The 25,639-nt window shown below is 38.9% G+C and overlaps 1 protein-coding gene across 46 annotated transcripts in view; it reads left to right on the forward strand.

Moving 5' to 3' along the window:
• The window catches only part of LOC125731624 (nebulin-like), a 69,619-nt gene that overhangs the window by 29,188 nt on the left and 14,792 nt on the right, over positions 1-25,639 (forward strand). For 36 of the 46 annotated variants that reach the window (XM_049005896.1, XM_049005938.1, XM_049005964.1 and 33 more), the window contains 56 exons: positions 222-329; positions 465-776; positions 1,333-1,536; positions 1,886-1,990; positions 2,331-2,438; positions 2,573-2,884; positions 2,983-3,186; positions 3,624-3,728; positions 4,052-4,159; positions 4,335-4,646; positions 5,369-5,572; positions 6,657-6,761; positions 7,102-7,209; positions 7,294-7,605; positions 7,681-7,884; positions 8,000-8,104; positions 8,199-8,306; positions 8,518-8,829; positions 9,009-9,113; positions 9,279-9,377; positions 9,627-9,728; positions 9,846-9,953; positions 10,098-10,409; positions 10,674-10,778; positions 10,867-10,971; positions 11,214-11,318; positions 11,397-11,504; positions 12,263-12,373; positions 12,701-12,898; positions 13,154-13,258; positions 13,436-13,540; positions 14,161-14,265; positions 14,357-14,464; positions 14,564-14,677; positions 14,769-14,966; positions 16,025-16,129; positions 16,299-16,403; positions 16,696-16,803; positions 16,928-17,035; positions 17,126-17,233; positions 17,709-17,813; positions 17,931-18,035; positions 18,530-18,628; positions 19,253-19,357; positions 19,474-19,578; positions 20,121-20,225; positions 20,384-20,488; positions 20,578-20,682; positions 20,770-20,874; positions 20,994-21,098; positions 21,360-21,464; positions 23,326-23,430; positions 24,509-24,610; positions 25,060-25,167; positions 25,262-25,366; positions 25,453-25,557. In XM_049005896.1, coding sequence (XP_048861853.1) covers positions 222-329; positions 465-776; positions 1,333-1,536; positions 1,886-1,990; positions 2,331-2,438; positions 2,573-2,884; positions 2,983-3,186; positions 3,624-3,728; positions 4,052-4,159; positions 4,335-4,646; positions 5,369-5,572; positions 6,657-6,761; positions 7,102-7,209; positions 7,294-7,605; positions 7,681-7,884; positions 8,000-8,104; positions 8,199-8,306; positions 8,518-8,829; positions 9,009-9,113; positions 9,279-9,377; positions 9,627-9,728; positions 9,846-9,953; positions 10,098-10,409; positions 10,674-10,778; positions 10,867-10,971; positions 11,214-11,318; positions 11,397-11,504; positions 12,263-12,373; positions 12,701-12,898; positions 13,154-13,258; positions 13,436-13,540; positions 14,161-14,265; positions 14,357-14,464; positions 14,564-14,677; positions 14,769-14,966; positions 16,025-16,129; positions 16,299-16,403; positions 16,696-16,803; positions 16,928-17,035; positions 17,126-17,233; positions 17,709-17,813; positions 17,931-18,035; positions 18,530-18,628; positions 19,253-19,357; positions 19,474-19,578; positions 20,121-20,225; positions 20,384-20,488; positions 20,578-20,682; positions 20,770-20,874; positions 20,994-21,098; positions 21,360-21,464; positions 23,326-23,430; positions 24,509-24,610; positions 25,060-25,167; positions 25,262-25,366; positions 25,453-25,557 — 7,737 coding nt within the window. Of the gene's footprint in view, positions 1-221; positions 330-464; positions 777-1,332; positions 1,537-1,885; positions 1,991-2,330; positions 2,439-2,572; positions 2,885-2,982; positions 3,187-3,623; positions 3,729-4,051; positions 4,160-4,334; positions 4,647-5,368; positions 5,573-6,656; positions 6,762-7,101; positions 7,210-7,293; positions 7,606-7,680; positions 7,885-7,999; positions 8,105-8,198; positions 8,307-8,517; positions 8,830-9,008; positions 9,114-9,278; positions 9,378-9,626; positions 9,729-9,845; positions 9,954-10,097; positions 10,410-10,673; positions 10,779-10,866; positions 10,972-11,213; positions 11,319-11,396; positions 11,505-12,262; positions 12,374-12,700; positions 12,899-13,153; positions 13,259-13,435; positions 13,541-14,160; positions 14,266-14,356; positions 14,465-14,563; positions 14,678-14,768; positions 14,967-16,024; positions 16,130-16,298; positions 16,404-16,695; positions 16,804-16,927; positions 17,036-17,125; positions 17,234-17,708; positions 17,814-17,930; positions 18,036-18,529; positions 18,629-19,252; positions 19,358-19,473; positions 19,579-20,120; positions 20,226-20,383; positions 20,489-20,577; positions 20,683-20,769; positions 20,875-20,993; positions 21,099-21,359; positions 21,465-22,767; positions 22,870-23,325; positions 23,431-24,508; positions 24,611-25,059; positions 25,168-25,261; positions 25,367-25,452; positions 25,558-25,639 lie in introns of all 46 variants that reach the window. The other 10 variants (XM_049006042.1, XM_049006127.1, XM_049006145.1 and 7 more) reach the window with 2 other exon arrangements.

The raw sequence follows: 25,639 nt of genomic DNA on the forward strand, positions 1-25,639 counted from the left end.
TGGCATTGAGTGTTTTCTTTCAGTGCTCAATCCAACAACTTTAGATTTAGTTATCCAACATAAGTGGTAGGAAGATGGATGGATGGATGGATGGATGGATGGATGGATAGATGGATGGATGGATGGATCACTGGGGTTAGTTTTATGGTTATTTTTTGCAGAACAAATTCTGAATTTGTTGATATACGTAATGATTATTATTGTTTTGCTAATATTTACAGAAACAATACAAACTGGCCAATGAAGAGGCCAAGAAGAAGGGTTATGACATGCGACATGACGCCATTCCTATCAAAGCAGCGAAGGCCTCCAGGGACATTGCAAGCGATGTGAGTTCTGATTTTTTCTACTATAACAATTTCATTTACTATTGATATTACTTAAGTAATCAAGATGAATAGCAAGGCCTTATCTTAAGTGTCTATAATTGTCTTATTGCCTTATTATTTTCTTATCCCTTACAGTATAAGTATAAGGCTGGATATCGGAAGCAAGTTGGCCACCACATCGGAGCCCGCAGCATTCAGGACGACCCCTTGATCATGCTGGCTCTGAATTCAGCCAAGATCGCCAGCGATGCGCTGTACAAGAAACACTTCAATGAGTCCAAGACCAAATTCCACCTTCCAGCGGATATGCTGATCATTGAGATGGCCAAGAAATGCCAGACCCAAGTCAATGATGCACACTATAGAACTTACCTTCACAACTGGACCTGCTTACCAGATTCCAACGATGTCGTCCAAGCTCGCAAAGTCTACGATCTACAAAGCGATGTAAGCAAAATAGAACGTTTTCATTGTGACCAATCCAAAGTTTTACTCACTTATATTAAAACATGGACAAGCTTGCCCTGTAATCTCAGACATGCATTTTTTGATTCCATTGATGTTGTTGATGTGAAACAGGTCTATTGAAAAATGGAGGAGTAGAATCCAACAACTGTATTATTGTAGTTTTCATGGGACATGAAAATAGCCATTAAAAAAAATGCCCCCTGCTGACTTGGAGAATCTTGGATTTGACCCTCAGTAGATAATGATTGCCCAGGCCTGGCTTAAGGGTTTGCTCTGTGGCTTCACCATTCCAGGGTTGGGAAATCGAATTTTGCCGCTCACTCTGTGTCACTTCCCCCCTGTTTTGGTCAGGTGTTCTCTGGAGCTTTTCTCGATTGGCATCTGTAACGTAGCCTATAGATTTTCATAGTGTGCATGTCCTGTGACCCCATTATGAATGAGCAGTATATATATAAGATGAATAAGTGGATGGTTTATGACTCTCTCACACGTGCCGAACAATCAAACAGTGCTCTCCTGGGTGTGTTTTACCTAGGCTGTGTACAAGGCTGACTTAAAATGGCTTCAGGGTATGGGATGGATTCCTTTTGGCTCTCTTGATGTGGAAAAAGCTAAGAATGCAGCTGCAGCTCTAAGTGAGCGGAAATACCGTCAGCATCCCAGTACCGTACCATTCAAAATCCCTACTGATTCCATGGAAATAGTTCTGGCAAAGACCAATGCAGCGACCATCAACCAGGTATCAGCCTTCTTGTCTTGTGCCCCCCCCCCCCCCCCCGCCTCCCACCCCCCATGTGATCATTTACAATTATATACTTTGTAGTGTTACAATTCCTAAGAATGTGATGTTTTTGCATTATTCTGAAGTAGCATTTTTCGTGGTTTGTCTTATTAGTACACGTGAACATTTTTTCTTTCTGTTATTTTGTTTTTTAATACGAAATGAATAGTATGAAATATCTATAAAACATTCAAGAGGAAAATCTGTTTTGTTTTTGTGAATGACATTTTTCGTGCTTGTTACTTTCTTGTGGTTTATACATGAACATTTCTTTATTGAAAAATAACATTTTTCTTTGAAATTTCAGCGCCTGTACACCCAAGCCTGGGAAAAGGATAAGACCAACATTCACATTATGCCTGATACGCCTGAGATTGTGCTGGCTAAACAGAACAAACTCAACAACAGCTATGTAAGATTAACTGCGTGAAATAAATTCTAACGAAATTGTGAAAAATTTGGACCTAAAATGTGTTTCCTGTGTTTTGATTGAAGATTTTGGGATTAATAATTGGATTTGATTAATTAACGCTGCACTTATGTGCTTTGCGGCATATTGTCTGTGTTTTCGGTGTTTTTTATTGTATCCGCAATTGGATTCTTTCTTATTATCGTGTAACTTCTGTATGATAGAGTATCTCTAACAGTCAGTGTGCCCTAATAGTGTCAAAGTTCTGTTTTTGTGTACTTATCTGAAGTAGCAACCTTTTAACAATTGCTACAGTGCCTTGATTTTTTTTTCCACATTACAGAAATACTATAAGCAAGGCTACGAGGAGAGTATCAGGAAAGGCTACCACCTTCCCAAGGATGCTGTTTCTGTCAAGGCGGCCAGAGTCTCCAGGGACATAGCCAGTGATGTGAGTATGCTGAGACAGCTATTGTCATTACATTTGTCAGTTTGTTTTTATTGTATTTTCTTTACGACAAGCATGTATATATAAATATACTTGTGATGTTGTCACCTAGACATTATATTTTGCTTTCTCTGCAGTACAAGTACCATGAAGGATACCGCAAGCAAGTTGGCCACCACATAGGAGCCCGCAGCGTTCAGGATGACCCCTTGCTCATGCTGGCTTTAAATTCAGCCAAGATCGCCAGCGATGCGCTGTACAAGAAACACTTCAATGAGTCCAAGACCAAATTTAACCTTCCAGCGGATATGCTGATCATTGAGTTGGCCAAGAAATGCCAGATCCAAGTCAATGATGCAAACTATAGAACTTACCTTCACAACTGGACCTGCTTACCAGACTCCAATGATGTCGTCCAAGCTCGCAAAGTCTATGACCTACAGAGTGACGTAAGTAAATTCATCATCAGATGGACTCTAAAAAAGTCAAGGATCTAGCTGTCTGATGATTATGTTTTCTCATTTTTTTTATTTTATTTTTTTTCTAGGCTGTGTATAAAGCTGACATGGAGTTTATGAAAGGCGTTGGGTGGGTCCCCATCGGCTCTCTGGATGTGGTAAAGGCCAAAAAGGCTGCAGAAATTCTGAGTGACCATAAATACCGGCAAAAACCAGCACAGTTTAAATTCACTCAGGATATGCAGTCCATGCCTTTGGTTCTGGCCAAGACAAATGCTCAGACAATTAACAAGGTCAGTGTGCAATATATCTGATACAGTGTTTCTCAAACCGGTCCTCGGGGACCCGCAAGCAGTCCACATTTTTGATCCCCCTTGGGAGCTGGGAGGGAGCAAAAATGTAAACCGTCTGACAGGGAACTGGGGTGGAGTGAAAATATCTGGGGGTGCCCAAGGATTGGGTTGAGAAACACTGATATAAAGGCACTAAAGGTAAATGCAATGAATGCATATCTTTCATGTTTTATCTTTGAATGCTTCGTTGGCATGTACTGTATATATCACTTGTTTGAATAATGTTTTTTTGAATGACTCAATTTAAGTACATTTTATGAAAGTGATTAATGATCTTTAATGTACGTGTATGTTTGCTGGAATAAGGAGAGCTACAGTCAATGCATTTGGAATTTACCTAAGATATTAATGGACATGTTTACTTCTAATTGGCACAGCGCCTGTACAATGACGCCTGGGAGAAAGACAAGTTGAAAGTCCACGTGCCCCCAGATACACCTGAGATTGTCCTCTCAAGGGCCAATGCGGCAAACATTAGCAAGGTAGCTCTTTGTATTTATTTTTCAATGCCCAGCGCAATATTTTTTTGCGATTACATGCTAATGACACTCTCACTTCAGATGCACTTGCTAATCACTGATAACCGTCCTGTTACTGTATTTCATTTACATTACACGTCATTATCAATCATTACATTGGACATACATGCTTTTTTTGTACACGTCTTTTATGCACTTTTTAAGTAAACAGTTTGTTTAAAAACTGCCAAATTGCTGTTTTTAGTCATTTAATTTTAACGTGTCAACTAAAAGGTCCAGGTTAAAACCATATTGAAAAGGTTTAAAATAGTATTTCCGCTTTCCAGAAACTCTACAAACAAGGGTTTGAAGCGGCTATCAGAAAGGGTCATGATATTAAACCAGATGCTGTATTCATCAGGGCTGCCAAAGCTTCGAGAGACATTGCTAGTGATGTGAGTATGAGTTTCCTTTTTCAACAGTGTATAAGGTAGACGTGATAGAAGTTGTTGTGAAGGTTGCTAAAATGTAACTGATATATTCATTTCAAAAAGGTAAATGGAATGAAGACTGTTAATGAGCATTACAAATGTTTTGCAAGTTACTAACAATTAAATGCGTATGTTACAGTATAAATACAAAACCAGCTATCGCAAGCAAGTTGGCCACCACATCGGAGCCCGCAGCATTCACGACGACCCCTTGATCATGTTGGCTCTGAATTCAGCCAAGATCGCCAGCGATGCGCTGTACAAGAAACACTTCAATGAGTCCAAGACCAAATTCAACCTTCCAGCGGATATGCTGATCATTGAGATGGCCAAGAAATGCCAGATGCAAGTCAATGATGCCAATTACAGGACATACCTACACAACTGGACCTGCTTACCAGATTCCAATGATGTCGTTCAAGCCAAGAAAGTGTATGACCTACGAAGTGACGTAAGTTTGGATGTGAAACATTTTATGTTTATGTGGAACATAAGAACATTTATTTATTTATGTTTTGACTTCATGGTTGGATATAGACATTACCAGTCAAAAGATTTTGCACAGAACAGGGTTTTACCACTTACCCATTTATTTCATAAACTGCTGATTTTTGATTCTTGATAAGCACTACAAATTAAAAAGTAAGTTAAATAAACAGGTTTCCTTCATAACATGGAAAGATTATGTAACAGTGCATGTCTGACATCCAATTAACTGGTTTCGTGATGAAAGCATAGTCAAATTCTAGGCTGTTCTTTAACTTTGAATTCTCTAGTTAACTGTGTCATCCCATGAAACAGAACAGTATTTAATGCCCTTTGTAGAAAGAATGCCTCAAATTGTCTCTGCTGTTATAACTGCTATAGGAGGTTACCTCGATGAATCAAAGATATTACATTTTCTTGCTAATAAAGGTACTGAAACGGTGAACCTACTGTAAATTTGTTTGTTAGCAAAGAATATTGAGAGTATTTGTAGTGAATATTAAGCGAGTAACATGCAAATGTAGAAAATCTCAGTGTGTGCAAAGACTTTGGACTGGTAGTGGACCTGGGTTGAATTCTCAGTCAACCATGAACATTTTTAAGAAAAAAAACTGAGAAAACCTTGAAAACGTACATATGTCCTTATTATGAATTGCCTAACAAATATTGTCATGGCTATGGAAACAGGCTGTATACAAGGCTGATATGGAATGGATCCGTGGCATGGGATGGGTTCCCATTGGCTCACTGGATGTGGTGAAGGCCAAAAAGGCCGCTGAGATCCTGAGTGACTGGAAGTATCGGCAGCACCCAAGCAAATTCAAGTTCACAAGCAAAACGGACTCCATGCCTATAGCACTTGCTCAGGCTAATGCAAGGACAATGGACCAGGTGAATATTCTACATCAACGAAAAACATAGAGGATGTGACATGAACGTCAGCCCGGTGGATGTTTTACTATACATGCCTCAAATTCAAACCTTTAATAATCACATTCATGACTGAAGCCAACGAACAGACTATCATTAAGCGTAGCCAATCAAGTCTATTAACTGTCCATGTAATAATGTGATAAAATAAACAGACCAGAATCTATGATTCTATGATTAGTTTTCTCTTCTGCCTTCAAAAATATTTTGTTGTATCTGTTTTAATTGCTGCCATTCGTAGATTAACTAATTCCACATAAGTGCTCTTTGCATGGGCTTATTTGATAGAGTAAAGAGTTACTGGTTAGAAAAGCAGATGAGGGTTAGGGCTACAGCAGTCTCCCTGTATGTATGGTTTCAGTATCTGCAGTTTCAGCTATCTGGAAAAAAATATGCAAAATATGTAACGGTATGTTTTATTTTTTTACGTGGTTTATTTATTTTTATTTCACGAAAAACAAGGGAGACAACCAACAAGAAAAGAAAAATATATACCCTAACATCCAAATATGCAAATATGAGACAGAGCAATGTAGAGGGATTATGGACATTGAGTCTATGCTGAAAAGGGCATAGCATCCATTAGTATGTTTTTTCATTGTTTTCTCGTCCTTTGAGGGGTATAAAAAGCATGATTTTCATTCCTCCCTTGATATATTTTTTTCATTGCTCTATCTTCTCTTGAGAATTCGGCTAAAACGTTAGAAATCCCTTTCATCCAAGGGAGAAAACACAGTACTGTGTAATAATGTACTTTATTATTACTGCATTTAATGGCGGTAATGTTTTACTGTGCGCAATTTATCAGTTACCATAGGTAAATACACAAAAGTCACGTTATATATGGGGTCGGCGGATGGTTCGTGATTATCCGTGTTTTCGGCTATCTGTGGTAGACTTATTAATGTATCATCCACAGATATAGGTGGACTGCTGTATATTCTAAAAATGTGTTATTGTAATATACTGTAAGCTTTTTAACTGGCTTCTAATTCATGTCATATAAAATCCTGTTTCTCAATCTGTTATGTATTTCCTGTTGCAGAGAGCATACACCGAGGCATGGAACAAGGATAAGGTCAAAGTTCACATAATGCCCGACACGCCAGAAATCATCCTCGCTCAGCAAAATAAACTGAACACCAGCATGGTAAGGTGACTGCTTCAGTGACACCCACAACAATTTTCCTTTAAAATTGCTGTTGTACTATTACACAGTGCACAGGTATCGTTGTAATGTGTTGCCTACCCGTAAGTTTTGCTGAAAAGCAAATTTACTGAAAAGCAATGATAAGCAAAAACGGAAACATGGTGGAAAATGCGTTTTTGGTAACTGTACTGCTCTGGCAACAAAAGTTTTCCATAATAATGTACATATGCATTTTAGCAGTCACATAATTATCTGAAAACGATATCTATTAGATCTGACATATGTTTAGTTTGTATTATTATGTTGATCTTTTACGTATATATTTTAATCCCCTTTTCAGAAACATTATAAACAAGAATTTCAAGATGCTCTTATGAAAGGGTATTATCTGCCCAAGGATGCAGTTTCTGTGCTCGCAGCCAAAACTTCCAGGGACATCGTCAGTGATGTAAGTACATCAGTGCCGAAGTTAGAGAATATGTCTGTCATTAACAAAAACCGCGGGTGAAAACTCTCTGTTCTCCTTTTCCAGTATAAATACAAGACTGGCTACCGAAAGCAAGTTGGTCACCACATTGGAGCTCTCAGTATCCGTGATGACCCACTGATCATGTTAGCTCTGAATGCAGCTAAGATCTCCAGTGATCTTGTGTATAAAAAGGACTTTGAAAAAACAAAGACCAAATTCAATCTCCCTGCGGATATGTTAGCCATTGAACTGGCCAAGAAATGCCAGATCCAAGTCAATGATGCCAACTATAGAACATATCTTCACAACTGGACCTGCTTACCAGACTCCAATGATGTCGTCCAAGCCAAGAAAGTGTACGACCTACGAAGTGATGTAAGTACCTTCTAAGATCACACGCTTTAGCCATAAGGGACTGAAGCAAGTCTTAGCTGTCATGATGTCTTTCAGGCGGTGTACAAATCAGACTTAGAGTGGCTTCGAGGATGCGGGTGGATCCCTCAAGGTTCCGTGGAAGTCAACAAAGTCAAGAATGCACAGAACATTCTTAATGATCGACTGTACCGCCAACACCCCAGCACCGTGAAGTTCACCAGTGCTGTCGACCTGCCTGCCATTGTCCTGGCTAAACAGAATGCCGACACAATTAGCGACGTGAGAACTTCAACTCTTTTCTCATCCTCGTTCCCATGATTAGTAGATGAAGTAGCCTTTAGTCTCCTTGTGTTTTTGGTTACTGAATGTGTTTTGTTTTCTTTCCCCCCCCAAGTGGAAATACAAGGCAGCATGGGAAAAAGATAAAAGGTCTATACATATGATGCCAGACACACCTGCAGTTGAACTATCCAAAGCTAATGCTATTAATATCAGCAACGTATGTATTTCCTACAGTTGTTGCTCTGCATTTGTAAATCACAGTTATAATCATTCCAGAGACCTGTGTCGTGATCTAATCCATATTTTAACAGAAATTATACACAAAGGCTTGGGATGATGCAAAGGCCAAGAGCTTTCTCATTAAAGAAGATGCTGTCTCTGTTTTGAAAGCCAAAGCTTCAAGAGATATCGCAAGTGATGTAAGTGACCCTCTCTCCATAATGACACTAAGTAAAATCCATAATGAACTAGCTGAAATAACCATTCACACTTCCTGTCTTGTTCATTTCTAAAATACATTCAAGTACATGCAATGTTTACAGTTCCTATATCCAGTGATCAGTAAAAGGATATCAGAATGACTGGATGCTTAGAATATTTAACTCAATACTTCTGACTAATATTTTTCAGTACAAGTACCATGAAGGGTACCGCAAGCAAGTTGGCCACCACATCGGAGCCCGCAGCATTCACGACGACCCCTTGATCATGCTGGCTCTGAATTCAGCCAAGATCGCCAGCGATGCGCTGTACAAGAAACACTTCAATGAGTCCAAGACCAAATTTAACCTTCCAGCGGATATGCTAATGATTGAGATGGCCAAGAAATGCCAGACGCAAGTCAATGATGCAAACTATAGAACTTACCTTCACAACTGGACCTGCTTACCAGATTCCAACGATGTCGTCCAAGCTCGCAAAGTCTACGACCTTCAGAGCGATGTAAGCAAAATAGAACGTTTTCATTGTGACCAGTCCAAAGTTTTACTCACTTAGATTAAAACATGCACTGAAAATCCTGCCCGGCAATCGTCTTTCTTACTTCAGAAAGACGATGCCCACTGCAGTTTTTTGATTGGAATTATTGGTAATAAAAATAGTATATTTTTTTATATCCATAGGCTATTTATAAATCTGACTTGACATGGCTAAAAGGCACCGGTTGGATACCACATGAATCTGTTGAGGTCATTAAAGTAAAAAATGCCCAGAAGGTTCTGGCTGATGTGAGTATTTTTTCTTTCATTTTTGCAATGCAATTATTTTACTCACTTTTTAACGGGTCGTCCAAAAATGTGTGTAAATATAATATTGTTGTTATGCTGGTTAACAGTTGGATTTGAATAGGATTTTCTGCAAGTAATGTCCGTATGTCTGCCACTATTATGCAGAGAGGCTATCGTGTCAAACTGGATGAACAGAAGTACACAATTCCTATTGAGAGAGTGGACTTTGTTCGTGCTAAAAATGCAGCCGATATTATGAACGACGTAAGTCATGTTTGTCAGAAAATGTTTCCTTTTTCGTCTAGTAATATTTTGCAAATTCAAAGTTACCTATCCATTTATCACTCTTACCAGGTGTCACTCTTTACATAGCAGTTAAATAAAACTGGCTTGTTTTGTTGTAAAAATTACTTTGGTGAGAATTTGATGAGTATTTAGTTCATTTTATTTTGTAAAACATATTGAAAAAAAGTTTGTCCTTATTAAAAACAAAGCCATTCTTTTTTTTTCAAGGCAAAATATCACGAAGCTTGGAACCGTGATAAAATAAAGTACACCATGTTGGACACCCCAGTGCTAGCAACAGCTAGAGAAGCAGCCAAAAACATCAATTTGGTATGTGGAGAATTTTCCAAGGACAGATAAGAAAGGACACTGTTTAGCTGGAGAGCACATTTATTGTCCCTGAAGGTACTGTTGGTGCAAATATCTGTTTTCCTCTCAACCTAACAGAAACTGTACTCCCAAAACTGGGATAAGATAAAAGCCACAAGTTACTTCATGCCACCAGATGCTGTGTCCATCAAGCAATGCATTCAGACGTCACGTATGAAGAGTGATGTAAGTGATCAGTACAATGTCTTGAACTGCTGTCTTGAAGTAACTTATATGGTTTGAAGAAAAAATTAAGAGGAATTTACCTTAACAAAAAAAAATTCATGTGATACAAATACAGGGTAAGTTGTTCTCTCGTGATCTCTGCAGTACAAGTACCACGAAGGATACCGCAAGCAAGTTGGCCACCACATAGGAGCCCGCAGCGTTCAGGACGACCCCTTGATCATGCTGGCCATGAATTCAGCCAAGATTGCCAGCGATGCGCTGTACAAGAAACACTTCAATGAGTCCAAGACCAAATTTAACCTTCCACCGGATATGCTAATGATTGAGATGGCCAAGAAATGCCAGATGCAAGTCAATGATGATAATTATAGAACACGTCTACATAAATGGATTTGCATGCCAGACCAGAATGATGTCATCCAAGCCAGGAAAGCTTATGATCTTCGCAGTGATGTAAGTAATCATTGAAGGTTTGAGCTACTTAGTCCATGATATATTATATTTATCTAGTAGATGTTTTTGTTCAAAGAAACATACATATTAAGATCAAAGGCCACAGTCAGATAACATTCTTTGACTGCTGCTTATTTGAGAACCTAACAGAGATACAGCCACTGGATCTGGATTTATAGCATTATTTATATATGGATTTATTTTTAGTTGTTAGTGGAAACTGTTAATGGTCAGTTACATGAAATGTATGTATTGTTCTGGCAGATTGTTTACAAGGCAGACATGGAATGGATTCGCGGATGTGGCTGGGTTGCAATGGACTCGGTGGATCATGTTAAAGTCAGGAAAGCTCAAGAAATTCTAAATGATGTACGTTGACAAATATAACACGATATACATGATTTCCTTACATTGTGCTGTTGTAATTCATTATATGATCCCTCTTGTCACTTTTCAGAGGCATTACAAAAAGGGCGCAAAAGAAAACTTTGCAAAGTTCTCACATATCGTGGATCGTCCTGAGATCCTCTTAGCCAAAGTCAACGCCGCTAACCTCAGTGATGTGAGTGTGTCTCGTGTATTTTGTATCCGATGATTCAGGGCAATCAATACTCAAAGTTTGAAAACCCTTTCATGAAAATGCTGTTGTGTACCACTTCACAATTATTTAAAATGGGCTTAGTGTATACGGAAAGAAATTGTATATATGAAAAGAAATTATATCGTTATGTCGTTTAGATTTTTTTAACTATTGAATAGTTCTCCAGTTTGAAAAGCACTTGTCACTTGTTTCCGGTTGACTAGTTGAAATACAAGGAGTCGTTTAACCTGGAGAAGGGCAAATATATTGGAGCACCTGACACTCTCCAGCTAGCTCAAAGCAGAGAAGTCTCCAAGAACATCAGCGAGGTACCGTGAGAGAACTACCATTTTTCCGTTCTATTCACGTTTTTTCAACTTTTTACTCTAATAATTTTTCATTCACAGAAACTGTATAAATCTACCTGGGATGCCACCAAAGCCACAAGCTACCATTTGGATGACAAGTACTACCCACTGTTAGGAGCAAAACATGGGAGGGTAATTGCAAGTTCGGTGAGTTTTTCAACACTTTGTTCCTCTGGACATTCTTCTTATAATTTTAATGTCACTGATTAGCTTGCCTGAATAAATAATCTTATTGTTTTGTATAGATGTAATACCATATTGTGTGAATCATTGTGATTGCAATTTGTGAACCCATGCAATTATTATTTAGGTTTTTTTTTTGCATCATGTTGTCCTTATTTAAGTAATCCGAAAGGAAATTACACATGTAGACGAACAAAAAAAAAACAATTATTGTTTGACCACGTTAAAATTTTTGAAGTGAGGAGGGTAAATGTCAGATGAATGAAAAATATCGCTAAGAAAATGTAACTTGAGCTTTATTATGAGAACAATGGAAAATATATCATCTTTCTTTGTGCATATTCTTGGCTTACCCACCAATATTGTATATGGCGAAATAATGATGACTGAGGTCCGAAGATTTCAAGCGTCACTATGGCATATATTTTTTAATACACAATGTTATAGATACTGTATATTAAAGGAGACATTTAATTACTTATAGGTATGTCTATACATTTTGAAGGAATTGTAAAATTATTTAATAGTTAATTATTATTCCAGGCATTCTGGTGTCACTGTTCCAAGAAATGCAGTTAGATGAATGGGAATTTCTCAGATGCTTAAAGTGTTTGATTACGTGTTCGCATCTGCCCTTGTGCTCTGTGCCACAGTACACCACCTGTACTGGTTAAGATGACAGATGGGTGGATTTAATAATTTTGTCCGTTTAAAAACCACAGGTTAAATACAAGGATGCTCATGAGAAGGCCAAGGGCCACTACATGGCTTCGCATCTGGTGGATTTCCCAGAGGTTATCCGTAACGCCGCAGTGGAGAAGATGAAGGGACTGGTGAGAGACTGCATGCTGCATTCTGCCTTTTGCCTACGTGATGTATCTTTGGCATTATTAGGTTGCTTCTCTGTGTTTGATTCTATTTTATCTCATATATGAAACACTCTAAGTTGCATTATGTATTAGAAGAAATAAAGATTATTATTATTATTGTTATTATTATTATGACACTTGCATGCTTGTTCTCTCCATAAAAATCTTTGTATTACTTTTTCTTACAGAAATAGTTAGATCCTTAATATTCCAATTAAAACCAATTTCAGCTGAATGTTAAGTCTTGGCGTAAAAAAACAAAAAAACAAAACGCATTTCATACGATTGCAGAGAGAATATCAAAAGGCATACCAAACTACCAAGACCAAGGTCCACATCCCTTTCGACATGATCAGCCATGTTGTGGCCAAGAAGTGTCAGGAGATCCTGAGCAATGTGCAGTACCGCAACTATCTGCACCAGTGGACCTGCCACCCAGAGCAGAACGACGCCATCCAGGCTCGCAAAGCCAATGAAATCCTGAGCGATGTATGTTTATTTATGCTTATTTTGTCTTCTTTAATATATCCTGCTAATTTGATTGTCTTTAATTGTTTCCATTTGTTTGATAAAACGTAATGTATATATTGTTTCCTCCAGAGCAAATATTAAATTAGAGTAAGACATGTATGACCTTGGAATAACTGTAAATAAGGTACATATTTAGACTGACCCAGTTGATTTGACTATTCGATCTAAAAACTAGGCAGCAGGGCTGAGGTGGTGCTGTGGTTTCTCTTCCAGGTGATCTATAAAGAAGACCTTAACTGGATGAAAGGAGTCGGCTGTAATGTGTGGGATACGCCTGAGATTGTGCGTGCCAAGAAGTCTTATGAGCTACAGAGTGATGTGAGTATTCACACGAGTATGTCATGTCATTCTCATCACACTTCACTGTCTCCTCATTCAGAAGTTCCCAGATCCTCTGAGAAACTGTTAAACAATTAAACAGCACTTACCCCCAAGCTACTGAGGTAAATTTAATATTGATTTGTGCTATTTTCCTTCACATTTATTCACTCGCAGATGAAGTACAAGGCACAAGGAAAGAAGGAATTTAGTAATTACTCAATTGTCACAGACACCCCAGTCTATGTCACTGCTGTCCTTGGCCATACCTGGGCGAGTGATGTAAGCGCTTATATTTTTCTATTTGTCTTATTTAAGCATGTCATTGTTTTGCAATGTGTGCCTGTGCTTGATGAATGTTTCAATGTCTATACATATACAGTACAATGCAGTATGCACGATACAATGTAACTACCAAAGTACTTGAATTAATCAGCTTGAAATGCCATGGTGTCATGGGTCGTCTAGAAAAATGCTGCATTCACCAATGGAAAGAATAAGCTTTTTCAGTATTGTTTCAGTACCAGTGTCGATACCAAGGTGCATTGAAGTTTTATACACAATGTATATTACTTGAGTATTTACCACCAGAGTAGGGGATCAGAATCCTGCCTGTGTGCGGTTTGCATGCTATTCTCGTGTCATGAGTTTCCTCCAGATGTCCAAAGGCGTACTATTAATAATATTTTAATCTCATATTTCAAACTTGCAGTTTAAACCCACTGTATTATATTTTCCATCCAGTTAGCCAAGATGCCAATTAGACAACTGCATGCCTTTGGACTTTAAGAGGAATTCTATGTTTTGTAATGCTATCCTGTGCTGTGTCATATTATTGACTATTGTTGATGATTTTTGCTCGTGCTGTGTTGAGTACGATACATTTTTTAACTGCTTTTCAGCTAAACTACAAAGAGGCATACCAAAAAGAGAAGCATTTATATACTACCATCTTAGATACCTTTGATTACCAGAGATGTTATAATCTGAAAGAAGTCTACAGTCATGTAAGTTTGTTTCCTCTTCTTGCACATTATAGAATCCGTCTGTAGTCAAAGCTCTTATCGACACTTGACCTTAATCTGTTTTGCTCTTCAGAGACTATACAAAGAAGCCTGGGACAAGATCAAAGCAAAGAGTTACACATTGCCTGCGGACTCCCATGCATTGGTCCATGCCAAGCAGCAGAAGGTCATTCTAAGTCCTGTAAGTCAATGTCTAAGTTAGGAATATGAAGAAATAGCGGTTTACCAACAGCTGTTTCATTCGATTTGTTATTATGTAACTCTTTCAATGTCTATTTAGGTAAAGTACCGTGAGGATTACGAGAAAGTTAAGGCTGTCTATACTTTGCCAAAATCTCTGGAGGACGATCCCCAGGCTGCAAGATGTATCCGCACTGGGAAGTTCATCCTCGACGTGAGTAGACTGTGTTTAGAATCCACTAACCTTCATAGTAAGAAACTTATGTTCAAAATGTAATGCAGTGCTTCCTATGTCCTCTCCCCAGCGTTTGTACAAGAACGATTACGAAAAGACCAAAGCGAAGCTGCATTTGCCCCCAGACATGCTAGAGGTGGTGGCTGCTCGGCAGACCCAGAATGCGGTCACTGAGATTAATTACCGCAAGTACCTGCACCAGTGGACCTGCTTGCCTGATATGCAGGCCAATATTCATGCTCGCAAGGTCAACGAGCAACTGAGTGATGTGAGTACCAGAATTGCCTTTATCAACACTACACCTCAACTGCCTGTTTCGCATGAGCCAAACAGCTTTGGATGTCTTTCCTTTTTGACTTACCTGTTGTTTACAGATGCAAAATTACCTAAGACTAGGATTGGGCCGATCCACATTTTTTCAGTTCCGATCCGATTCTGACACACAACTGCCGATTACAATCTGATACAGATTTCAATACAAGAGCTAAATGTATGCCAAAAAATCTTTAATAGGCTACTCGAAAAATGCATAACATACTGTACCACCTCGTTTGTACATCTTGTTTTAAGTGTTTATGAGACATTCGAAGTTCAATTTGAATATCTTCAAAATGAGGATACGCAAGTGGTCGAATGCTTAAAATGTCCTACATTTTTTCTCCCACTGGCAACAGCTTCACTTACACGTAATCGCGAGCCTCTCGTGTATCACAAGCTTTAGCGAGTGCGCAAAACAGCCAACTAGCGACTCCCAAATCATCCACTGCTTTTTTCATATCCGTTGTCTCGCACGGTTGCTGCGCTTTGCGGGATTTTTGTGGGATTTTCTACTAAGCGCTGCTCCCACCTGTCAGAACTTTGTTTTTTACAAAGATTGCAAATCGCTGTGCTACCAGTTGTTTTTAAGAACGTTAAACGTTTCCAGATCGTCGCTCACCTACCTGATGTATCCTCGTACTGCCAAGGGTATGTGCATGACATCTCAGAAAGTGAAAGTCACTGCGCTTACATCCACTGAGTAGCAAAAACAAGACTTTAGCGTTCAGCTTGAATGCGACAAAATACATCTAAAATGGGAAAGAACTGTCACACGACTGATTGTACCAACAGATTTAACATGAAATAGGAGCCATCTTTTATTGACAGCCAAACACTAAATGAGTAAGTATCGGACGTGGATTGGTAATGTATGGCTGATCTGCAGGTCTGGATAATATTGGATCGGTGCATTTCTACCTAAGACCATGACTTTCCTTGTTTTGATCATCCTTTGTTTTCCCATGATTGCTTACACAAGTGTCCTAATCGCCTCTTGTATCTTCTCAGGTCGTTTACAAGGATGATCTGAACTGGATGAAAGGAGCAGGCTGCTACGTTTGGGACACACCTGAAATAATGCGCTGTAAACATGCGAACGTTCTGCAGAGTGATGTGAGTTTTGGGTGCCTGTCTTCATTGTAGGTCTTTTCTGTTTTAAACCCCATTCCATTTAAATGTTACCATACTGACCATGACATTTTTATTATAGAGTGGAATTGCTAAGACCCAGACTGAATGACTGAATTGGTGACTGATATATTGATGTTTCTTTTTGTTCTAGAAAAAATACAGAGAAAAGGGCGTGGCGCATTTCAAGGACTATACCGTCGTTTTAGAAACTCCCACTTATGAAACCTGCAAGCAAAGTTCTGTCAACTTGAGTGATGTAAGTGGCAGAAAAGCTACATCCTTATTGGATACTTTTGTGTCCCATTTATGTCACTATTCCATTTATGTCACTATTCCAATCTCACTTATAAGATACTAGAACTCTATGAACATATTTTCATAAATAGTGCATAAATTTGCTGTCTTGCTATATGATTTTTTCCCCCCACAGACACTAGTATTGCTTACTTTTGAAGATCGTTTTAATCTTCATGGTAAAGTCCTTCACTGATTTTAACTGAAAGAGCTGTTATTTTGCAAGCTGCATACTAAAATCTGTCTAATTCCAGCTTCACTACCGGAATGAGTACAGTACAAATATTAAGGGTAAAAACACAGCCCCCGCTGTTACAGTGGACACAGAGAGAGTCAAGCTGGCCAATGCCATTCAGAGTGAGGTAAGTTTCCTAATTCGGAGTTCCCCTTACAGTCTTTTGAAATAAATGTCATTTGATATCACGAGAACTAAGATAATGGATACATACTAATTGCATGAACTTCCTATCTTTGTCTTTCTTATAGAAACACTACAAAGAAGATAACATGAAGTCCATGGCCACTGGATACTCTCTCCCATATGACACTCCACTCAACCTTCAAGCAAAGAACAACAAGCTTATTACCAGCAATGTAAGAGGACAGATTGCCTTCATAATGAAATCTGTGTCAGTAATTGATATTGATAAAATTGCTTCTTTACATTATGGTTTTTTCCTGCAGGTGAAGTACCGGGAGGCATATGACCTCATGAAGGCAAAAAGCTACAAACTCGACCCCAACGGAGTCAACTTTGTCAATATTAAGAAAGCAAACGAAGTTACCAACCAGGTAGGACTACATGAATCGTGGCTCTCAGCAGGGCTTATTTTGATTAAGGAAATAGATAATACTGTAGATGCAACAATTTATGGTAGGGGTGGCTAGTCATTTCTACAAAGCAAGGGGTGTGTGTGCAGGCTTTTGGGATAACCTTTAGGTCAGCTGTTCAAAGCCAGGTGTGAGGACTCTTCAGACAATTAGTCCTCGAATTAGTAATATAATTAGGGAGCTGCAGCGAAAACCTACATATCAGATAATTCTGGATAAGATTGGCCACCCCTATGGCCTAAGCCTCAAAAAATAAGCTTATCTCATGGAATTCTTCATTTTCCGTGATACCATCGTGTTTTGATTGAAAGTCTTGAAGTGGGATCAGGAAAATATCACGGAGAATATGTTGATTCATGTCAGTTATAAAAGGCAAAATATATTTTTTTGTGATTGGCCAATCATGCTGTCTCTGGACTCCCCCTTCCCTAAACAGCGTTTGTACCGTGAGAAGTATGAAAAGGAGAAGGATAAGATCCATTCCATCTATGACACCCCAGAGATAAAACAGGTCAAGGCTACTCAAGAAGCCATCAGCGACGTACGTTTCTACTGCGTTCTTTTATATACATCAAAGACCCTATTATTTCACAGACCTCTATTGCTTTTCTTAAAGCTGTACAAATCACCAAACATTTTTTTGCGTTGCTTTTTGCAGATTAGCTACAAAGAGAAGTACTACAGCTCCCGAGGCCACCTGATCTCCATGCCAATCACTCCGGAACTGATGCACTGCCACCATGTCAATCAAATCACCAGTGATGTATGTGTCTTTAAAAGTGTATCATAATGAAACAGAAGTGAATCCTTGTTTGTAAGGACAGTGATATATAACCACAGTCAAAGAAATAGTCAAACTATTTCAGGGAAATTATTTTCAGGAGCTTAATTGCTCAAACACTGACAGGCGTTCCTCAGATGGTCTCATGCATTACTGAAGGGAGTGATCACTAATATTTCCTTAGAGAATATCCTAAATGAATAATTCCTTTGAAAGTTGTGATGTAAGAAAATAGTAATAATTTTTTTCATAATGGCCAATTTCTTTAAATCCTTGCAACCCTGACCGGGATTAGCACTTAAATGATGGATAGATGAATGGATGGAATTACTACCAGGAACCCAGGCAAACCTAAGGGTCATCTCTTTGAACCAATGGCCTCTGATCATGTTAATATGCCTCTGTGTTTCATGTTTGCGTTCTGAACACGCGATTCTGTGTTTGTATTTGTGACACGTCAATTTGTGTGTTAACAGCTGAAATACAAAGAGGACTTGCACTGGCTGAAGGGCCTGGGCTGTTTCCTGTACGACACGCCTGAGATGGTTCACATCCGGAACATCACCAAATTCCGTGTACGTTACCCTTTATCTTCAACATCGTTGTTCTACGATGAAAAACGAAAAAACTCATTTGCTCATAAATCATGTTGCAAAGTAAATCTAAATACAACATAATGAGACACTTAGCACCACTTAAAGAAACTTATCTTTACACAACTGTCAGAGAACGGTTTACTGTTTTAAATGGAATTACATGGATTGATGTCAGCAAATGCAAATGTACATGGTTTTCTTGTCATGCGTCCCAATGGCACACGGTTAGTTTGAACCTCGTCTCCCTGTTCACTGCATTCTAAGAACTCAAAGGTTATGGACAGCTAGTCCAAATGTTTGTCCAAATCAATGCCCTATTATACTGTACATTTAGCATTGCACAAAGCTCCTCTAATGAGACCGATAGATCCCTTCGTACGTAAAACATCTTTTCATGGTTCAGTTAGATGTCAAACTCTATCAGCAGGCCAAGGAGAATAGACATATTTCATCTACAGTAAAAAGTCACAATCGTCAATAAGTGGACAAACTCGCTATTCATTTAACGGCGATGATGTACAGTATATGAATCACTACTCGTTCTGATATGAAGTCTGTGGGGGGTGGATTCCCACTTACCGTGTGTCTGTTTTTTTCCTGAAGACCAACTACCCACTTGACGCGAAGAAGCTGCACAGCCATTTCACTGTCGTCCTCGACACTCCAGAGTACAAACGTGTGACTGAGCTGAAGACTCACATGAGTGATGTAAGATATTTCCAGAATGGTTGCAGTACCATCACTTGGGTTTATCGTTGCTTGTTTTCGTTTTAGCTCTCGATCTTGTCGCAATGTAACAAAAGACTATGATTTCTCCTCCTAAGCTGGTTTACAAAGCCCAAGGTAATGAAGTGAAAACCAAGTGTACCAGCACGGCGGACAGCATAGATATACAGAGAGTCAAGTGGGCCCAGCAGCTAAGCAACAAGGTACAAATGACCAACTAAATCATCACTGACCTGCAAAGGAAAGATCTTAATGTGTTCTTGCCGCCTTCTAGCCACTACCAGGAAACTTGATTTCCATTTCAGTTATATAACATCTAGTATGAGAACTGTATACAACAAGACTGACTGATTGATAGACAGACAGAGGCATAGATAGATAGATAGATAGATAGATAGATAGATAGATAGATAGATAGATAGATAGATAGATAGATAGATAGATAGATAGATAGATTGATTGATTGATTGATTGATTCATATTTTGCTGATCCCCAAGGAAATGGCCGGTTTAACATACCTGAATACATACATTTTGACACTAAAAAGATGTTTACACATTAAACAGTAACAGTGACATCTCAGAGTAATGCAAGACAGAGTTTTACAGAAGTATTTTATTGGGGGATAACAGTAAAATTTCCTTTAAGAACTAAAGCAAAAAAATATATATGTTTTTTGGAATTTTTGAATCAGTGACATGGAATACTATATATAAGCAAAGTCTTTCCTTATACCTCCTGCAGTATAAGTACACAGAACTGGCCTCCAAAGAAAGGGCTCACTTTACTCCTGAGATCAACACTCCAGCTCTGCAACACGCCCGGCATATGAAGACAGTGGTCAGCGAGGTGGGGGCCCTTATCCTCTCTCTTCATCTTCCGCTGAGGAGGCTTCGTGGCGGCATTGAACCAGACCTGGGTCATTCATGAGAGCTTATCTTACTTACTTGCTATAGGAACCTTTGTCAGCTGCCATTTCTCATTTACTCTTCTCTCTTTACTTGTAGAAAAAATACAAGAGTCAGTATGAGCAGCTGAAGCACAGGTACACGGCCATCGCTGACACTCCCTTAGTTATCCGTGCAAAGAAAGCCTACCTCAATGCCAGTGATGTGAGTAGCCAGTCATTCCAGACCGTAAGACTCTTCTGTCTCTGTTTGGTCAAACGCTTCTCAAATGTGCCATTTTTCTGTCTCTACAGCTTCGCTACAAGGAAACCTTTGAGATGCAGAAGGGTCACTACCGCACAGTAAAGGATGCCATAGACATCATTTACCATCGGAGGGTGACTGATGACATCAGTGAGGTAAGGGTTAACGATGTGTTTGTGAGGGATGGGCTTTAGGGTCCCATGATCTGTACATGATACTACTGTGTTTTTTTGTGCATCCAGGTGAAATACAGAGAGAAGTACATCAACTCTCTAGGCCTCTGGAGATCCACCCCCGACCGTCCTGAACTGTTCCATCACAGAGTCGTCCGTGACTCTATTAGTGATGTACGTGCCTCGAATTTAAAATTGAGCAGACACAAAAGTTAGAGTTGCCCATTTCTCATGTCTGAAATGATGATTTTTGTGACTGTAAAGACTAAGCTGAGAAATCTCCCGTATATCAGATCAAGTACAAGGAGGACCTGACCTGGCTAAAGGGTATTGGGTGCTATGTGTGGGACACACCAGACCTGCTACAGGCCGAGAGGAACAAGGCTCTTTATAGTGAGGTACTGTACACTGTCTTCTGTTTGTATTCACCTACAACTTATCCTGTTTTGCATCAGCAGTGGCATAATCTGCGTAGAGATCTATCTCGATGACCCCACCAGGGTATTAAATGCACTTGCCATCGCTTCAATCTCGTTTTTTCCTGTATTAAAAATCATCTTACTTTGAAACGTAAAATATCGAACTTCAAAATATCATTGCTTGAGCATTTCACCATTAATGAATTTTTAATTTTTTTTTCTTTTGCCTTTGTCTCACAGAGACTTTACAAAGCGTCATTTGAGAAGAACCGAGCCAACTTCAGCTATACTGCTGATACTCCGTTCTTCAGAAGTGCCAAATCGGCATCTTTGCTCATCAATGACGTAAGTACTAACAGTTCAGATGAATAGCTATCGTGGCACCTTGTAAACGTATAGTAAATACATTGTAAGTTGCATATTAAAACTGATTTATCATCATTTTATAGAATCACTGTTTGATGTCATTTTTTTCCTTTTAATATGTATAAAAGATTGTACTTTGTAATTCATATGTGGCCAGTCTGTATGTATCGGTATATACAGTACCTTGAAAAAGAACTCAGACCCTACGTGTTTTTCCACATTGAACAATGTCACAGCTTAACTGTTACCTCAAAAAAGGAAAAAAGGTGGGTCTGGTTAGCTGGGGAACAGTGATGGCTTTCTTCTAGATTTTCAATTGAACTGAAGTTGGGATTCTGAATGTGCCACTGAAGAACATTGGTTTCCCTCAGTTTAAGCTGCTGCCAGGCGTTACCAGGCTGGTCTGCTTTGTTTGCTTTGTGCCAAATGTGGTCAAAGAATACGTTTGATTTTCAGCCATATATTGTTCTCAGGCAACCCCATTCACAGGGGTCCTTTTTATGGAATATTCCGGAGGTTTTCTCCGGTCTCCATTACTAACTTCTTTCAGTGTCACAGTCATCCTTGAAGTAGTTTCCCTGATCAGTGCCCTGATTGGCTGCCGGCTGAGTTTGGACGGGTGGGGCCTGATGTCGACACTATGCCTGTAGCCTCACACTTCCTGTACTTTTGTACGGTGCCTTAATAAAGTTTTTTTTAGTCCTCCTCAGATTTATAATTTATAATAGTCTTTATAATAGTCTCTCTGACTCTGCCATGCTGTAAAAATTGTGTGCCTTTTAAGGTGGCGAAATGCACTGGTGAGAGTTTTGTAAGTTTAGAAGTACAAGAGTTGTGAGTACTTTTTAAATGTATACATTTAAAAAAAAAAAATGTTATCAGTCATTGGTCTTTGACCATTAGCCTGGCAAACTGAGAAAATGTCTTATTTCAGTCTATTTCAGATTATTCAGATGATTCTGTGCCAAAAATGTGAGAGTATATCAGGGCTGAGTACTTTATCAAGGAACAGTAATTGCAGAAAAAAGACCCAAAGATTCAGTAGTATTTTTCAATGCAAGTTATTATAAATCTTGGATTTGATGTACAATGCATACATACATTATATATATATATATATATATATATATATATATATATATATATATATATATATAAATATATGTGTGTGTGTATGTAATATTTCTTCTTCCGTATGTATTAACCGTTGATTAATTTTCAGTGGAGCCACAGTGTGCTTTACTTGTCAGAGATCTTTAACTCTTTATGACGTTCTGAGCAGAGGTCATACAAAGCTGAATACGAAAAGACCAAGGATAAGTACACCGTTGTTGTCGATGACCCTAGAAACCTCTTGGCCAAGGAGGCCAGTAAACTAAGCCAGGTAACCCCAAGGCAGCATATGCAACCTGACCCACTTCTGCGCTAATCAGTGTGCTTCCGTTCGACGCATGTGGTCATCAGCGAGCTATGAATGTCACCGTCTTGACGTTACATGTTCTTGTCTACCTTCCAGGTATCCGATGTTGCTGATTGTGACTGTTTTGTGGTTCAGGATCTGTGAACTCTAGGACCAGTACTCCTCTAATACAGTTCCCATGAAATTGGAAACAACTAAGATATATAAATAATAGATAAAATATCAGATCTCTATCATTCATGTTCCAAAAGGGTATCTGAGCTTGAGAAAATGTTGAAGCGGCTCAGTCTCTTAAACAGGGGAGTTATAGGTTCAGAGGTACAGAGTTCACAGATGAGCCTGCAAGGGGCTTCCCTGGGAGATCTCCTCTCATGTGCTCCACCTCTACGTAGCATGCTTTATGTGTGTTTTTGATGACAGATCAGGTATAAATCCAAGGCTAAGGAACTTCACAAGGGTGGCTGCAATGAGCTGCGCCGACCAGACATCCTGGGTGCCCTTTATAACTCCTTTATGTGGAGTAAGGTAACCATCGGCTGGTGATTCCCGGGCTGTGCCTCATTCCCATCCTCATCCTTTACTCCTCCATCCCTAAAACTTTGGTGCCGTGACAGGAATTCCTCATTCATCATCATAACTTCCCCATTCCATTAGTGGTCCTCCCTTGCATTGAGAGTTCCCATTCATAACTGATCACTAATTAACGTGCCGTATTACTTTTTATTGAATTAACTGAATAGGCTTAAAGGACTGTAGCCCAAAGCCCTGACTTTTCAGAGGGCCCTATCCAGAAAGCATTTATAGAAAAATTGATTAAAAAAATATCTATTAAGCTAACATTAATTCAGCTGTTTCATCTCCGGCATTTAATTCCTGTTCTGACACTGTTTTGTCACAAAACAAAAGACAAATTCCACAAAATGACTAATTCCTTGATTTTTATTCCATGTTTTATTAGAGAACTACATGGATTCGTATACAGTACAACTTATATGTTCTACCAGTAATCAATAATGATTTACAAAATTAACTGGCTACTGATGACTTGTTAACTATATATGATATTAGAGGTAGCTTAAAATTAGTCATAATTTTAACGTAAAACATAAAAAAGCATCTTGAGCAGAAAGATTTTAAAAGAATCAAAGAACAAAAGTCTCTTACCACAAGAAGCACAATCAAAAGTAGCATGACTGGAGATCCTGAAATGTTCAGAAATGATTAGAGTTATGAGATTCAGAAGTCGGAAGCATCTCACAGGTTGAATACTGTAAACCGAATGTTAATGTTATGAATGTCCAGTCTGCTGCTGTTAATTGCTAGCTGCTTCTCTGTTGCATGCATGTGTGTTTGACTTTGCATGAATATTGTATTTATTATTAATTATACATCGTTACAGTTTACGAAAATTATTTAATATACTTGCTGTATATTCATATATCGTGACTCATGTATAGTGTTTTTTTAAATATGTCCACATGAGCAGGCAAGCATATTTGAATATGCTGTATTTCTGGCAACATATATTTAGGATCATTAGAGGCACACTGCCGCGGCGATAACGTTGTTGCTGATTTTCATGGCACCTTTTTGTGCCCCCCAGTGGAAGTACAAGGAGAAGTATGAGCGTGAAAAGGACAAGTTCACCCCCGTCTTGGACACGCCTGAACGTGAAGTGCACAAGCGCAGCAAGCTGATCAGTGACGTAGGCTGGCCTCCGTTATCTTAGGACATGCATGGTGCCGTGTAAATCACCACAAATCTATGTTAAGCAGCTTTAAATGCAAAAAGTCTGCATACTCTATTAGTCAATAGTAATCACTGTAAGGTTAATGTAATAGTGTAAATATGATTTTTACAATACCAAGACTTATCACAATAAGAAAATAGGTAAGTAAAAGCATATGGCTACAGTTCCTAAATAATATTACACATAATGTGATGGTACAACATTACACTATACACATTACACTTTGTTGCAGTCAACAAACAGCAATAATGCAATAAATATATCATTAATAATAATTCAATACCTGGAATCATAAGATTTTTGTTTTCTTTCAATTAGAACCTAGTATGTAAATGTAGCATATAGTAAGTGCATATAGTGAAATGAAAAGCATCTGAGTCCGATGTTTGCCTGTTCACCTGTAGATTATCTATAAGATGCAATACAACAAGACCAAAGCCAAGGCTTATACTCTGGGCCACGACACTCCACTCCAGCAGCACATGAAGAGGGTCAATGAAATTTCAAGCATGGTAGGTTCTTCAAAATTCCCCCTTCTCATCCGTTACCAAATGCCATCGCTCTCGACGTTCGTCATCAATGTCTATACTTGCCATTTCCTATCAGCTGAAGTACAAAGAGGCGTACGAGAGGGAGAAGAGCCACATCACCATGTCTCCTGATGCGTATGACATCAGAGCGGCCAAGGAAGCGTATCAGAACATCAGCAACGTAAGACGGCACAAGGGAGCCTCCATTGTTTTTCCTTCAGAACTCCCGGGATTAATGTCGTAATTTGCCTTGATATTTTTCTGTAGCTGGACTACAAAAAGAAGTATGAAGCCAATAAAGCGAAATGGATATGGACCGTGGATAGACCTGATTTTGTACATGCATTCAAGACTGGGGTTCAGCAGAGCGATGTGAGTGTTGTTTGGCTGCAGGAAGAAGACACTCTTCATTGAATGTGTCCTAATGCTTAATTCCATGACATTGTTATCATTT

The sequence above is a fragment of the Brienomyrus brachyistius genome, chromosome 1 (genome assembly GCF_023856365.1).
Source record: "Brienomyrus brachyistius isolate T26 chromosome 1, BBRACH_0.4, whole genome shotgun sequence".
Taxonomy (NCBI): domain Eukaryota; kingdom Metazoa; phylum Chordata; class Actinopteri; order Osteoglossiformes; family Mormyridae; genus Brienomyrus; species Brienomyrus brachyistius.